The sequence below is a fragment of the Hemitrygon akajei genome, chromosome 10, assembly GCF_048418815.1.
Source record: "Hemitrygon akajei chromosome 10, sHemAka1.3, whole genome shotgun sequence".
Taxonomy (NCBI): Eukaryota; Metazoa; Chordata; class Chondrichthyes; order Myliobatiformes; family Dasyatidae; genus Hemitrygon; species Hemitrygon akajei.
Window position 1 is genome coordinate 133,948,825 of NC_133133.1, and position 16,296 is coordinate 133,965,120.

The 16,296-nt window shown below is 42.2% G+C and overlaps 1 protein-coding gene across 2 annotated transcripts in view; it reads left to right on the forward strand.

Annotated features, from left to right (window-relative positions):
• The window catches only part of pnpla8 (patatin-like phospholipase domain containing 8), a 100,471-nt gene that overhangs the window by 33,587 nt on the left and 50,588 nt on the right, over nt 1-16,296 (forward strand). For both annotated transcript variants that reach the window (XM_073059005.1, XM_073059007.1), the window contains exon 5: nt 6,460-6,554. In XM_073059005.1, the coding sequence (XP_072915106.1) occupies nt 6,460-6,554 (95 nt within the window). The remainder of the gene's footprint in view (nt 1-6,459; nt 6,555-16,296) is intronic.

Here is a 16,296-nt window from a genome sequence, read left to right on the forward strand (position 1 = left end):
CCAGTATGTTAATGCACCAACAACAGGGGAAGCCTGTCTAGATTTTATATTTTGTAACAAACAAGATAGAATCAGTACAGAAGTTGTTAAGCCTTGAGGAACAAGTGTTAGTCTCAAAAGTTTTTGGTTGAGTATATCAGTAAAAACCAAAGTTAATAAATCTCCAGGATTAGACAACATACATCCAAGAGTACTTAAAGAGGTCTGTGATATAGATATACCCCATTAACATGTATTTTTCAAAAGGCAGTGAAAACTGGTGGAATCTCTGAAGACTGGAAATGGACTAACTTTGTCCCAGTATATAAGAAGGGTGACCACACTGACCCCAGTAACTATAGACCATTAAGCTTAACGTGTATCATAGGTAACATAATGGAAACATTAATAAAGAATGAGATGGAAAAGCAGCAGAACAGACATGTTAGCAGAAAGCCAGCATGGGATCAGAAAGGGGAAATTGTGTTTTACTAATGAAACCCCACCTGGTTTCCTTGACTGCGCAAGTTTAGGGAATATGCACTCCAGTCCCACCAAACCCGTGAGATTGAGGTGGCTCTCTCACCCTAAACCCCGCTTTGTGTGGATGCTGTGTGATTGGCTACCCTGTTACAACCCAATGCCAAGAAATAACAGACAGCACTCTGCTTACAATTAAAGGAATTATATTTATGAATCTTAACTAAAGGGTTAGTAAAGAAAAGAGAGAAAAGAACCAGAAAGGTCCTGTTATAATTAAACAGTCAACAGTGCACAAGTTGGAGCTCAATTCTTCCAAAAGTCATCTTCACCAGTTGAACTGTGGCGTCTTGCTCCATCAAATCAAGGTCCCCCACCAGGTTGAATCCTATGACCGGTTCTCTCCAGTGTTTTCTCTCTTCATCTCCTGCTGAACAAAGGTCCCAGCTCACATTCCAAAGCACCCGTTATCTCTAACCATAACCCAAACACTGCTTCTACAGAAAGACTATTATGTTAGCTGTGAAACTTTTCTCAGGGTGTTACACTTGTATGCTGGAGTTCTATGAAGAGACAACTAAAATTTATGATAACAATAGAGCAGTTTACTTGGACTTTCAGAAGGCTTTTGACAAAAGGTTAATAATCAAATTACAGGAGGTAGCGATTTAGGGTAAGTTGTGCAAATGGATGCAGAATTGACAAAAACGGGGAACAAGTTATGGTGAGAGGATCATTTTCACACCTAGAAGATGTTAAAAGTGGGGTTCTGCAGGGATCAGTTTTGGAGCCACTGCTGTTTTTAATTTACATTAATGATTTGGATAAGCACATAACAAGTAAACTAGTGAAGTTTACAGATGACAGAAAATAAAGGGTACACGCTGATAACATTCAGGTAGCAGAATCAGTACAGTTAGATCTAAACAAAATCCAGATGCGGGCAGATAAATGGCAGTTGAAATTTAATGTAAGTAAATGTAAACTATTGCATATAGATATTAGAAATATTAGATATAAATATACAATGGGGAGATATTGAGTTAGAAATTGTACTATATGAGGAGGATATGGGCATCCTGGTAGATCCATCACTATCAACATCTAGACAATGCACAGAAGTGATTAGGAAGGCTAATAGAATGTTGGGCTGTATTAGTGGTCGCCAACCTGTCGATCGCGATCGATTGGCCGATCTTTGAGACTTCCCAGTAAATCCCCCCAAAAAAAGAAAAATAAATACACAAATACTGTTGAGAGATTGTTTCCGGGTTGCGGGGTTTTAGTTCCGTTCTTTCTGCCCAGTGTGCATGCGTGTAGCTCCCCTGCACTACACAGTGTAATTCAACATGTACAAACAAGCTGGATGAACTCAGCAGGTCGGGCAGCATCCGTTGAAATGAGCAGTCAACCTGCTGACTGCTGAGTTCATCCAACTTGTTTGTACGTGTTGATTTGACCACGGCATCTGCATTGTACTTTGCATTTACAATGTGTAATTCAGTGGTCCCCAACCACCAGGCCGCGAGGAAATGATAGGAGTCAGCTGCACCTTTCCTCATTCCCTGTCACGCCAACTGTTGAACCTGAACCCATGCGAGGTCATCAGTCGCCTAAACACAGTGATACCCTTGCGCCAGGGATCACTGGTTGGCCTCGCGCGGCCGGCGGGAAGTGCCGTTGTTACTGGCCCGGAGCACGGACAGATGGGTGCCGTCTCTAAACCTGTTCACCACAGCGAATGTCCGTGGGGAACCCAGTGCTAAAATATTCACAGACGATCTATTTCGGGCTCAGGGTTCCGTAAGTATCAGAGCAGTTATCGCGCTGCGATCTACTGAAACAAACTTTTGTCGGCCAATAGATCCTACAGGGAGGGGGGCGGGTGGTCACCCTATTGCATACCTCGCTTGGTCGGTTGCTCTCTCTGGACTGCGACCGCTGCTGCCCCAGTACGGGGACCTCTGGCCCTGACCTCGTCCTCTCACCCCACCCGCAACCAGCCGCACCTGGCCAAGCGGCGGGCAGGCGGGAGCTTGCAGTTCGGTCCGGGAGGCTGTCTAATGAGGCAATGAAGCCCTCAAAACTGCTTCGGTACCTTGAGTCCAATAACCCTGCACTTAAAGACAAACCCATTGAGTTTTTTGAGCGGAAAAAAACGTGAGCAAGTGGGACAGAAGCTAAGTGCCGAGAGCCGCGAAAACTAAATTGCGGAATAGACTGGACATAAGGAACCTGCTTCGAGTATTGCTGTATTCCGGTTGTGTTTAGCACCTCCCCCCCCCCCCCCCCCCCCCAATCGGCCGGTCTGCAAGAATATTGTCAATATTAAACCGGTCCGCAGTGCAAAAAAGGGTGGGTACCCCTGGTGTTTATACATTATCTCTACTTCCGGTCTTTTCTGCCCCGGTGCTCGTGCGTGTAACTAATCACTCTGGGGTCGATCTCGCCTTGACTATGGCTGAGGTAGGGTATCTTGGGCTTAAAAAGGTTGGTGACTACTAGGCTATATAATGCACTCAGTGGAGTTCAAGTCTAGAGATGTTCTCCTTAAGCTGTTCAATGAGCTTGTGAGGCCACACCTTGAGTACTGTGTACAATTTCTGTCTCCATATTTTGTGAGGGATGCGAAGACACTGGAGAGAGTTCAGGAAAAGGCGACTTGGCTCATTCCAGGTCTGCAGGGTATGAGCTATGAAGAAAGGTTGAAAGGATTAAATCTTTTTCGCCTATGTAGATGTAGAATGAGAGGAGACATGATAGAAGTGTTGAAAATCATTAAGGGCATAATTAAGATGGATGCCACCTGTTACTTCAAAATTAATCCATCAACAAGGACACGAGACCATAGGTCAAGACTGGTTAAAGGGAGTTTTCAGAGTAACGTCAGGAAGCATTTATTTACACAGCAAGTTGTGGACACATGGAATAAACTACCTAGTTGTGTAGCAAGAGTAGTATCTTAGAGACTTTCACATCTAAACTCGATAATTATTTGAACAAACCATATGAATAGGAATTTGGCAAGTTTATTTAGGCGGAATGTCCTGTTCTTGTCAAAAACTTTCTAATGTTCTTTGATACAGCCCACAACAGTGGTGTTATCAGCAAGCCTGTATATGGTATTGGAGCTGTACTTAGCCACACAGTCACAGGTGTAAAGTGAGTAGAGTGGGGGCTAAATACACATCCCTGCAATGCTCCTTTGCTGATGGAGATTGTGGAGGAGGTGTTTTTGCCAATCTGATTTGACTGGAGTCTACAAGTGAGGAAATCCAGCATCCAATTGCACAAGAGGGTATTGAGGCCCAGGTCTTAGAGTTTACTGATTAGTTTAGAGGAGATGATAGTGTTAAATGCTGATCTGTAGTTGATAAAGAGCATCCTGATGTATGCATCTTTGCTGTCCAGATGTTCCAGGGTTGTGTGAAGAGCCAATGAGATGGTATCTGTTCAAGACCTGTTGCTTCGGTAGGCGAATTGGAGGGGATCCAAGTCGCCACTCAGGAGCTGATGTGCTTCAACACCAGCCGCATAAAACACTTCATCACTGTGGATGTAAGTGCTACTGGGTGATAGTCATTTAGACAGGTTACCACTCTCTTCTTGGGTACCGGTACAATCGAAGCCTGCTTGAATCAAGGGGGTACCACACACTGCTAGAGCAAGGGTTTGAAGATATCTGTGATTACACAGCCAATGGTCAGCACGTCTTCAGTCCTGAGCCAGGTACTCCGTCCAGACCAGATGCTTTCATTGGATTCACTCTCTTGAAGGCAGCCCACGCATCATCTTCAGATACTGAGACCTTGCCCTTATCCAGATTGTGTAAGTTATTTAGCTGCAGTTATAGGCTGTTAGCCTAAAAGTCAAAATCAGACTTGGTGGCATATCATCAATGTAATCATTTTGGAATTTTTAAAAACACTAATCTTTTTACACTACAATTGATATAATATCTTCTACATTGTTTTTTTCTTTCCTTGGTTTCCAAATCAATCTTGTGTGGGTATGAGCCCTCTGTTGAGAAATTTGATTGAGGGCGAGTATATTTAACACTGCTTGGAGTATTTTGTCAGGGAGGTGTCATAGGGTGATGTCCGGTGGAAGCTATGTACAGTTGGCCCTCCTTATCCGCGAGGGTTTGGTTCCAGGACCCCTCACAGATACCAAAAAAGGCGGATGCTCAAGTCCCTTATTTAACCTGCCTCTGGGTGGTGGACTTTAGGTCCCAGCGGAACCCCAGGCGTTATTTAATCTGGCTCAGTGCAGTGGTCTTTAGGACCCAGGCTACAGTAGGTCAACGATCGGAACAATTTTAAAGGATGAAGTGAGAAAGGCCCTGCTCCAATGATAGCTACAATTATTACTAAGCAACGCAGTGGTTTAATTATTGAAATACATGTGTTTCTTAAGTGTTTTATATGCATAGAAAGGTAAAATATATACTATTTTCTCAGACAAACGTTTGTCTAACTGACGCTAAGTAATACCAGATGTACCTGTTCTGACTTACTTAATAAGAGAACTTCCGGGTTTTTTTCGATCCCGATCCATGATAACCTACACACATCCTCCCATATACTTTAAATCATCTCTACATTACTTATACAATTGTCCCTCCTGATCTGCAGGGGATTGGTTCCAGAACCCCCCGTGGATACCAAAATATGTGGATGCTCAAGTCCCTTATTTAACCTGCCTCTGTGTGGTGGTCTTTAGGACCCAGCTGAACCCCAGACTTTATTTAACCTGTGTCAGTGCGGTGGTCTTTAGGACCCAGCACAGCTCTGAATCCGCAGTGTTTCTGTTCACGAAAACAATCAGGATTACAATTGAAAATAAGGTGGAAGTAATAAAGCAATCGGAAAGAGGTGAAAGGCCATCGGTCATTGGAAAAGTGTTAGGTTACAGTCGGTCAACGATCAGAACAATTTTAATGGAGCATGTGAAAGGCACTGCCCTGATAAAAGCAACAATTATTACCAAGCAACGCAGTGGTTTAATTATTGAAATATGTATGTTTCTTAAGTGTTTTATATGCATAGAAAGGTAAAATATATACTATATACTAAGAAAAACCTTTGACTAACTGACACTAAATAACACCGGATGTACCTGTTCTGACTTCAAATCCAACTTAAAGACGGACTCAGGAGCAGAACTCGATAATAACCTGGGGACTGCCTGTACTTTTAAATCTTCTCTAGATTACTTATAATACCTAATACAACGTAAATGCTATGTAAGTAGTTGTTATACTGTATTGTTTAGGGAATAATGACAGGAAAAAATAGTCTGTACATGCTCAAACAATGAGTGCTGGAGAGAGAACTTCCGGGTTTTCTCGATTCACGGTTGGTTGAATTCGTGCATGTGGAACTCGGGGATAAGGATGGCCGACTGCAATTGGTCACTGGTGTGAGCATCAAATGTACAGTACACGTAGATTCTGGAGAGGGCAGACTCTAGTACATCTGTTTGAAGTTTGCCAGGGAAATGTGTACTCCTAGGATCTGACCTTGAGAACTTTAGTAATTGGATTGAACCTGGGGAGCTGATGGGTTGACTTTCCATTTGGGTACTAGATCCCTTTGAGATTAAGTGGATCCCACTTTACCATCCTACTCCTTCACCATTTTGTCTATATTATCCATCCTGCACTATTTGTGTGTTTTACTGTATAACATGCCCTCATCTGAAATGTAATTGTAGTGGCTATGCACTGTTACACTTACAAAACATTTTGAGTCCATCCTATGGGATTAGCTATCCTATAAATGACTTTGCTCCAAGCTTAACTTTCACAAATGACAATTAATATGTTATTAAATTTACACAACATGGGCATTGAAAATGTTTATTTGCAATAAATAGAATATAAGTTTGAATGGAGCAAACATTGGTGCGCTGCTTAATTTAGAAATATATTATTTTTAATTGTTCCAAAGAATTAATAAACTAAGAGGTGAAGCATTAAAATAGTTCATTTTGTTGTAGGGGATTGGTTGCTCTTCAGACCCTTCGTAAACTTGAGGAATTGACAGGAAAGCAAGTCTATCAACTGTTTGACTACATCTGTGGAGTTAGCACAGGTAAGTACATGTGCATATGGGAGGAGATCCAAGGGGATATAAGAATAGAATCCTACATGAGCATTTTCATGAGTTTTTCAGTCCACTGTACCCATTACTCCAATTATAAAATTATTCCTTGTACGATTTTTGGTTCCAAGGTATTTACTTCCATTATTGCACCTAAAATAACTTGATCTTTTTTATGGAGTAGAACTCATTGTTTTTGAGCTAAAATTTGGCTTCAGATAATTTGAACTTGTAGCTGGTGACTGGTAATAATGCTCTGTTATTTATGCTTAATTGTTTGAAGCAATTCTGCGATCTCTAAGAATTACACTGCCAGATTCCAAAACTTGCTGGGGTCTACAATGGTTACTTCCATTATAAACCAAAGAGGTAATGAAGAGAGATAGGGATAATGATATCTTTGTAATATTTTTATCATTGGCAGTGATGTAAACTTCAAAGTATCAAAATCAATTTATTATTAAAGTAGTTATATGTCACCATACTCCCTTGAGAGTCATTTTCTTGCAGGCATTTGTAGGGACATATATAGAAACACAGTAGAATTTTTGAAAAAAATACATAACAAAGACTGACCAATGTACAATCTGCAGATGGTAAAGAGTTGTGCAAATAATAAATAAAAAAGTAAATAAGTATACTAAGAACATGAATTGTAGAATCCTTGAAATTTGGCCTATAGGTTGTAGAGTCAATTCATTATTGTGGTGAGTGAAGTTATCTACACTGATTCAGGAGTCTGATGGTTGTAGGGCAATAACTTCCTGAACCTAGTGTTGTGGGACTTAAAGCTCCTGTACCTCCTGTTTAGACTATTCTGCCTCAAACTACACTTATTTACAGTTATTTTACTGCTTTAAGAATTTGGATGATGACTTGCTACTTAGATCAGCTACAGTATATTTAGCATGTAGTTTATTGAAAACTTTGGTCAGTTCTTCATCTGCCAGCATTTTTCTTCACCACTAGTAGAACTGAACTGGTTTGATTGGCATGGTTGTATAGTTTTAAACGGAGTTTTTATTTCCTTTAGATTCTAACTTTCAAGCCAAATTTGAAAAGATGATTTTTATATGTAATATGATAAATGTTACAACTTTCTCTTTATTGTATCTGTGATGACATGCCTGCCCTCTTAGGATGATGCATTGTGCAAACTTCATGCTAAAGGCTTGTTAGGAACACTAGAGGGCACTGATAGTTAACAGTTCAGGCTCATCTTGGAAAATTGAAAGGGAATGGTTTTATGTTATAAACAATTGAAATGAAACATAAGACATATGCTGTCTACCAGAAGAAGATGCAACTTGTTTCATTAGTAATGAGTCAGCATGTCCATTGTTTTGCAAGGGACAAAATCATTGCAGTGTGGAAGTTAAGAAACATGAAGATTGATGATGTTGCTCAAAATAATGAGTTGGATTTGCTAAGTTTACTCATGGTTTTTTGAGACCAGAGTTTGAATCCTGTCCAGAATGATAACATCTCCATCTCTCCTGCTGCATGTAGGAATCCTTCAGCAAATGCTATGACACAATCCGCCTGTTCAATGGAGATCAGAGCCTATTCTTTCTCAGCCATTTCTCAAATTGACAGTTTATCTTTTGGTTTGGGACATGAGTTTATTCTCTTCTTGTGGGAAAACAAGCTGTGCAGTTAACATCTCTAACCCTCATTCGTCCTACCTGTCAGTAATTATTGATCCAGTTCTACTTCAAAGTTACTACCGGTAATTAATTTCCCACCAACTGTTCTGAGCCTGTTCCTGCCCCACTGAGCTTGTGTCCTCATACCTTGACTCTATTCTGTCTCACTGTTCAGTTCCTTCCCAACCACATCCATGACACTTCTCATGCTCTTAATCTCCTCAATACCTTTTAATTCCCTGACCCTTATCACCTCACTTTCACATTGGATGTCCAGTCCCTATACACCTCTATCCTCTGTCAAGAAGTCCTTAAAGCTCTCCACTTCTTTCAATAAAAGAACCAACCAGTTCCCCTCCACCACCACCCTCCTCCGTCTGGCAGAACTGGTCCTCAGTCTCTACAGTTTTCCCTTTGGCTCCTCCCACTTTCTCCAGACTTGAGGTGTAGTCATGAGCACCTCCATAAGCCCCAGCCTTGCCCGCCTTTGCTCTCCAGTTATTTCTCTACTACATTAACAAATGCATTGGTGCTGCTTTATGCACCCATACCGAGCTCATCAATTTCATCAACTTTGCCTCCATCTTCCCTCCTGCCCTTAAATTCATTTAGTCCAATTCCGACACCTCCCTCCCATTTCTGGATCCCTCTGTCTCTATCTCTGGAAACAAACTGTTGACAAACTTCTTTTATACACCACAAAGTACACTGCAGATGCTGGGGTCAAAGCAACACGCACAACACGCTGGAGGAACTCAGCAGGTCAGGCAGCATCCGTGGAAACCAACAGTCAATGTTTTGGGCTGAGACTCTTCATCAGGACTGAAGAGGGAGGGGGCAGGGGCCCTATAAAAATGGTGGGGGGGGAGGGTGGGAAGGAGAAGGCTGGTAGGTGCCAGGTGAAAAACCAGTAAAGGGAAAGATCAAGGGGTGGGGGAGGGGATAGGCAGGAAAGGTGAAGAAGGAATGTAAGGGGAAAGCACTATGGGTAGCAGAAGGAGGCAGAACCATGAGGGAGGTGATAGGCAGCTGGAGGAGGAGGCAGAGTGAAACCAGGGAGGGGGAGGGAATTACCGGAAGTTGGAGAATTCAATGTTCATGCCAAGGGGCTGGAGACTACCCAGATGGTATATGAGATGTTGCTCCTCCAACCTGAGTTTGGCCTCATCATGGCAGTAGAGAAGGTCCTGTACGGACATATCTGAATGGGAATGTGAAGCAGAGTTGAAGTGGGTGGCAACCAGGAGATCCTGTCTGTTGTGGCGGACGGAGCGGAGGTGTTCGACGAAGTGGTCCCCCAGTCTGCGTTGGGTCTTGCTGATGTAGAGGAGGCTGCACCGGGAGCACCAGGTGTAATAGATGACCCCAACAGACTCACAAGTGAAGTGTTACCTCAGGAAGGACTGTTTGGGACCCTGAATGGTGGTAAGAGAGGAGATTTACGGACATGTCTTTTATACACCTATTGATTCCCATGGTTATCCTGTCTTCCCATCTGGTCTCCTGTAAAAATGTTATTCCTTTCTGTCGTTTCCATTGTCTCTGCCATATCTGTTCCCAGAATGTGACTTTCCTTTCAAGGACATCAGAGGTGTCCTCTTTCTTCAAAGAATGGGGTTTTCCTTCCTCCACCATTGATACTGCTCTCACGTGTATCTCCATTTCCCAGACATCTGTGCTCACTCCATCATTCCGTCACCTTAGTGAGAGAGCTCCTCTTGTTTTTACCTACCACCCCACGACCCTTCAGATCCAGCACATAATTCTCCACAGCTTCTACCATCTCCAAAGGGATCCTATCACCAAACATATCTTTACCTCTCAACCCCCACCCCATCTCCCTGCTTTCTGCTAGATCACTCCCTCCATTGTCCATTTGCCCCTCTTCACTAATCTCCCGGCTGGCACTTATCCCTGCAAGCAGTCAAAGTGCTATACCTACCCATTCACCTCCTCCCTTACCTCCATTCAGTCCTTCCAGGTGAGGCAACACTTCACCTCCAGATCTTCTGGTGTTGTCTATTGCATCTGGTGCTCCCAGCTTAATGGCATGAATATGGATTTCTCCTTCAGGTTTAAAAAAAAAATTCCCTTCCCCTCCCTCCTCCTTCTATTCCCCACTCTTCTCTTAACTTTTCTCACTTGCTGTCACCTCCCCCTTTGACCCCTTCTTCTCTTTCGCCTATGGTCCACTCTCCTCTCCTGTTAGATGCCTTCTTCTCCAGCCTTTCACCTTTCTTACTCACCTGGCTTCACCTGTCACCTTCTAGCTGTCCTCCTTCCCCATCCTTCACTTTTTAATTTTGGCATTTTCTCCCCTTCTAGTCCTGAAGGGACTGTTTATTAATTTCCATAGATGCTGCCTGACCTGCTGAGTTTCTCCAGCAGTTTGTGTGTGTTGCTTTGGATTTCCAGCATTTGCAGAATATCTCGTGTTTATGGTCAGCTGTTTTTGTGAGCCTGTTTTATGAATCTACTGTCATGGGGGTTAATAGGCAGGGTTGGTCTTCAAAAAATTGTCTTTTCATTTTGATCTGTAACATAAGCTGGAGGCCTATGATATTGTTTTTGTGTCTGTTCATCATGTACACATCAATAAGTAATTTGATATATTCAGTCAATGAAAGCTTGGAAAGCTTCTGTTCTAGTATTGTTCCAGAAAGTTGAATTTTGTTGCTGAGGTCTTTGATCAGTTGGTCTTTTTTGGCCTGCCATTGTAATGGGTTATTCTTAATTAATTTTTCTGGTCTTTTGTAAACAAAACTATTCACATTAGCTTTGATCTTACCTGTACAATCTTAATAATCGGAATGACATTGCACAGTTCACAGCTTGAGGAAATGTATAATATTGCATGTACCTTATTTAATATCTGTCTTGTGCTGATCTATCACTTAGTGGGGACTGTTATTATCAATTTCTTTTTTGTTTCTACCAATAAAAGCCTCCTAGAGTTGGACTGCGTGGCAAGAGATCTTTCAGCCCATCTCATTCATGCCAACTGAATTGTCTTCCTCAGATTCCCATTTGCCTGCAGTAGTCCATATCCCTCTTTCCTTTTCTATCCATGTATTTGTTCAAATATCTTCAAAATGTTGTACCTGCTTTGACCACTTCCTCTGGTCGATCACTCTGTATGGGGAAAGCTTTGCATGGGAAGAACTTCCTTTCAGATCCTGTAATATCCCTAAATATCAATTGGATGCTTTTAAAACACAGCTGACAGCAGAGAAAAATATGGTTAACAATCAGAATCAAAATGGGGATTAATATCAATGCCAAATGTTGTGCAGCAGCCATTCAGTGAAATATATTTTAAAAAGTATTTTAAATTACAATAAGGTATCTATATATATAGATTATATATATATAAAAGACCCCCATTGATCGGGTTGAGCTGTCTAAGTAATAAGCAAGCCAGCACATAAGCATGGGCAGTACAATATAGAGAGCAAGTTGTTGCCCATGTAGCAGGCTCCCCCTCTCCACGCAGCTGATGAATCCAAAGGAAAGGCAGAAGTCAGTACATCTTGGCACCAGTGATGTTGCAGCACTTGAACTCAAGTCAGCTTTGAACTCAATGTAGGACTACCTTTGAGACTCTAGCTGTGGATTTTTCCTTGGAGTTTACTACAGAAGCCTTCCCCATAAGTGGGTATAGCCGCAAGGCAGTGGAGGTTTGAGATCAGAGATTTCTTTCTCCTAGATGAGCTGCCAACCATGGCTGATGAGCCCCATCTGCCTGAAGCAATTAGTTTTAAGGTGCCAGTAAGTCACTTTTGATCATGGTTAATTGGGACACATTGGGACCACTTACATTTTGTCCCAATTTAGTGGCTGCCCCAATTAACTGAAGTTTTGTGGAAGTACTTAAAACGTATTTTTTAATAAAGGGAAACTGAGTAACAAATTTCATATTTAAAGGAAATACAGAATGAATTAGACATTACCAATACTACTGCAGTACTATAAAATGGTTTTAGTTCTAATACTTACCAGTGGTGGAATTCATCCACATCACATTCTTTTGACTGTAAATGAACAAAAAGAGAGAGAGAGGGAGTGAACAACTTGTGTACTAATTCAGCAGCAGGGATAAGAGAGAGAGTCTGTGAGTTGCCTTTTGGTTGCACCCAAAAGGGTTCCCAGAAATTTCACTTGCCGTTGGGCTCTCTGTACCTTTTGGGGAGGGAGCATGTAACCCCATTAGTGCTTGCCAGTAGGAGGTCCTGTACTAAGCGCCACTGTGGCCTTCCCGGTTTTGGAACCCGCAAGACAGGAGTAGGTGACTGGCAAGGGACTACAATGCCCTGCTTACAGAAGGATTCTATGAGATTGGTGATGCCATCAACTGCCTCCTACCAGAAAATTCCGCCTACGTCGTGGTTTCCTGGTCCCTGGCTGGTTTTACCCTTCCGCTGCCTCAACTGTCCCCTCGTGCGGGTGGCCACCGGGCTTGGTGGGGGTGAGTTGGGATTACCCTGGGGTGACTGCTTAGTTGGCGCATACAGGAGTGGCAGTGCCGTGGGCTGGGGTCGCCAGACTTCCTCCTCCTCAGTCTCATTATCATCAAACAGCATGGGCAGACCAGACAGGTCAAGAGGTACCTCAGTTTTACCTTTGCCGGCTTCACCTTTACCTTGTCGCCTATCCTTAACCTGCCTATCTTTCGTTTCCCTATTCTGTTTTCCCTTATTCGTATCATAATCCTCACACAGTCCTTTTATTGTCTCCCACGATTTCAAATTTCCTTCATTATCACATACACTAATCCATCTGCGACGTGCTTTACAACTATTTTGCCTAGATCTATTATTTAATTCTTCGGCTTTTTTTCTCCAATTGGACATTAAAATCTTCCACTTTTGTCTGGCACCACGTTTCCAAATTGCTTCCGCTGCCTTCAGACATTTATCTAAGTCCCAGGTCCCACCCAAAGGCTAAATTTCACTACCCAATTTTTTATTTAGGCATGTCGATAACCTTCGGTAATCAATTTCTCTTTCAGGGTCATCTTTACATATTTTAAATAATGGCATGTTATTCCCGAACTTATCCAATGTTTTCCCCATGCTTCCTAATCGAGTGGGTCAGCTTCCTCCTTTTTTCACATCCACTTCAGGGTCCTGACCTTCGCGTGGGGGATTTCCCCTCTTAACAACCGGTCTAAGGCTGGGTGCTGATACTTCAGAGTGCGGCTTTACCACCATATAACCTACAACCCTATTCCGCGTTAATCTTGTGCCCTTATCCCCATTAATCTTGTGCCGTGTCTCTCTGCATCCACTTCAAGATCCTGACCTTTGCGTAGGGGATTTCCCCTCTTAACAACTAGTCTAAAGGCAGGATGCTGAGACAGGCTAATTATCATAAGCGTACCCCCAAAGCATATTTACAACATCCGGATAGACTGCAGGAGAGAGCCACTTCCCCTGTGTTTGGCCAAATTTCTGTTATGTCTCGTGCTAGTCAATTTACCGCGCTATGCACCCCGGTCCCCCGGCCAATTAAGGTGCTCACCAGCTTCAAATGTAATAGGTTACTGCCACTAATCCACTGCCCAATTCACAGTGACGCACCCAAAGGAAAATGTAATAGATCACTGTTAATTATCTGCTGCCCAATTCTTCAGCATGTACAGACTTTAATCCTCACAATCTTAAATACTCACAATATCTCATTGGGTTCTCTGTTACCCCGTTACCTCATAAACTTTAATACTCACAATATCTCGTCGGGTCCTCTGTTACCCCCGATACCTCATAAACTTTAATACTCACAATACCTCGTCGGGTCCTCTGTTACCCCGATACCTCATAAACTTTAATACTCACAATACCTCGTCGGGTCCTCTGTTACCCCGATACCTCATAAACTTTAATACTCACAATATCTCGTCAGGTCCTCTGTTACCCCGATACCTCATAAACTTTAATACTCACAATACCTCGTCGGGTCCTCTGTTACCCCGATACCTCATAAACTTTAATACTCACAATACCTCGTCGGGTCCTCTGTTACCTCGATACCTACTGACCTGTAGTACTCGGGCGATCCTCAACTCAGGTTTCAGAAGGAGTCTGTCAGAGACTTACACGCCGGACGAAGGGGTCATCAAGGTGGACAGTTAAATAGAGGGAGATCAAGGCAAATCTTACCTTGTGGACTCAATCCATCTCAGGTTACTGTCACTGTGCGACCACTCACACCGTCTAGGAGACCTCGTTTTGGACTCCTGGCTGGCTCGCCAATTTGACAAAGGTGGATCGACCCGATGCAGTAGCGCAAGGTACCACGAATTCAATAAAACCATAAAACATGTGATACTTCATCAAACTTCACTTTTTATTCATAGCATGCTATGGGGGAAGTTACAGACTGATCTCCCAAAGAGACAGTCCGGACACTGCCCCCCCCCCCCCCCCCGAATACAATTCCACACAATTTATAACATTGATCATTACAGGAAGTATTATAATTACGTGAGTTAATACAGTTTTAGAATAGTTTCGATCACATGGTAAGATACAATTAGGTGTAAAATCATTATTGATCAGTTATAATTATTTCTGCCAAGACCAGCATGGATACTATCTTAGTTTCTTATGTTGACACCTGCCCCTACTCTCCAACGTTCTACCGCCCCCCCCCCCCCCCCCCGACGCTGTCCTTCCCCTATTTAGTTATGTTATACCTTAAAAATGTTTTGTGGGACCAGATAATTCTTTATTTTGACCTATGTCTAATGCTATTAGGGAACACTGTCTGGTACATCATTTGTTGCTGGGTAAGGTTCCCTTTTTGGCTGTACAGCAACCAACATAAGGTACCTATAAGGTAATTGATCATAAACTAATCATACCCCTTAATCCATTCCCCCATTTACCTATCCCTCTACCTAAGTTTACCTTTCCCTTCATCATCACTACAGTACTATAAAATGGTTTTAGTTCTAATACTTACCAGTGGTGGAATTCATCCACATCGCATTCTTTTGACTGTAAATGAACAAAATCAGTGCAGACATCTGGTGCAGGTAATGTACTGCCTTCAGACAATGGTATTGACAATTGCATGCTACAAATCTTCATTTTCGTTGTAACATTCAAGTTGATTATTGTGCCTTCAAATTCTTTGTAGTTTCTAACTTACTGAAGTAGTGAAATCATTTGATTTTCACTCCGAGCCATTTATGGCAGCCCCAAGCCTGAATATTTGAAACTGCAGTGAGCTAAACAGTTCCGAATTGTCTTACTGTTGTCACAAATAAGTGGCTGTCTTGATTAACCGATGGCCCAATTATCCAGAATCCATTGATTATATGACTAAGTAAAATGAAATACGTAGTGCAAAAAGAGATCAAAGGTAGTGCGGTACTTTTCATGGGTTCACTGTTCTGAAATCTGATGATGGAGGAGAAGAAGGAGAAGGAGAAGAAGCTGTTCTGAAAATGCTGAGGCTCCTGTATCTCCTCATCAGTAGAGAACATGTCCTGGGTGACTGTGGTCCTTAATGATGGATGCCACCTTTTAGAGGTACCGTCTTTTGAAGATGTCCTTGATGCTGTGGAGGCTAGTGCTGATAATGGAGCTGGCTGAGTTTGCAACCCTCTGCAGATATTTCCAATCCTGTGCAGTGACCCCTCCATACCAGTTAGTAATGCAGCCAGTGTTACCCACCAGTTAAGACCTTCATCCCTTGGCCTAGGTTCAGTGCAGGAACCAGATATTGAAAGAAATGACTGTTTAAAATTCAGTTATTTTTCTTATATGTATGATCCTATATTTATCTTCATTATCTTTAATATCTCAGACTATGTATTGATAATCTCCATATTGAAACTATTTGGCATTATAATCATTTCTTCAACCAGAGACTGGTGCCATTAAGGAATTTAATAATGCTGTAACATCATTCACAAATGTGATAAATAACAGGATATGAGAAAACACCAGTGGACCTCTACTGTTAATATTTCTTGATTCAGTTAGATGTACATCAAATTCTCAATATTATTTATTAGCCTTGTATGCAGAATTTTATCAATTTGTTTTGGGAAACTCAGTGAACTTCCATCGGTGCTCAAG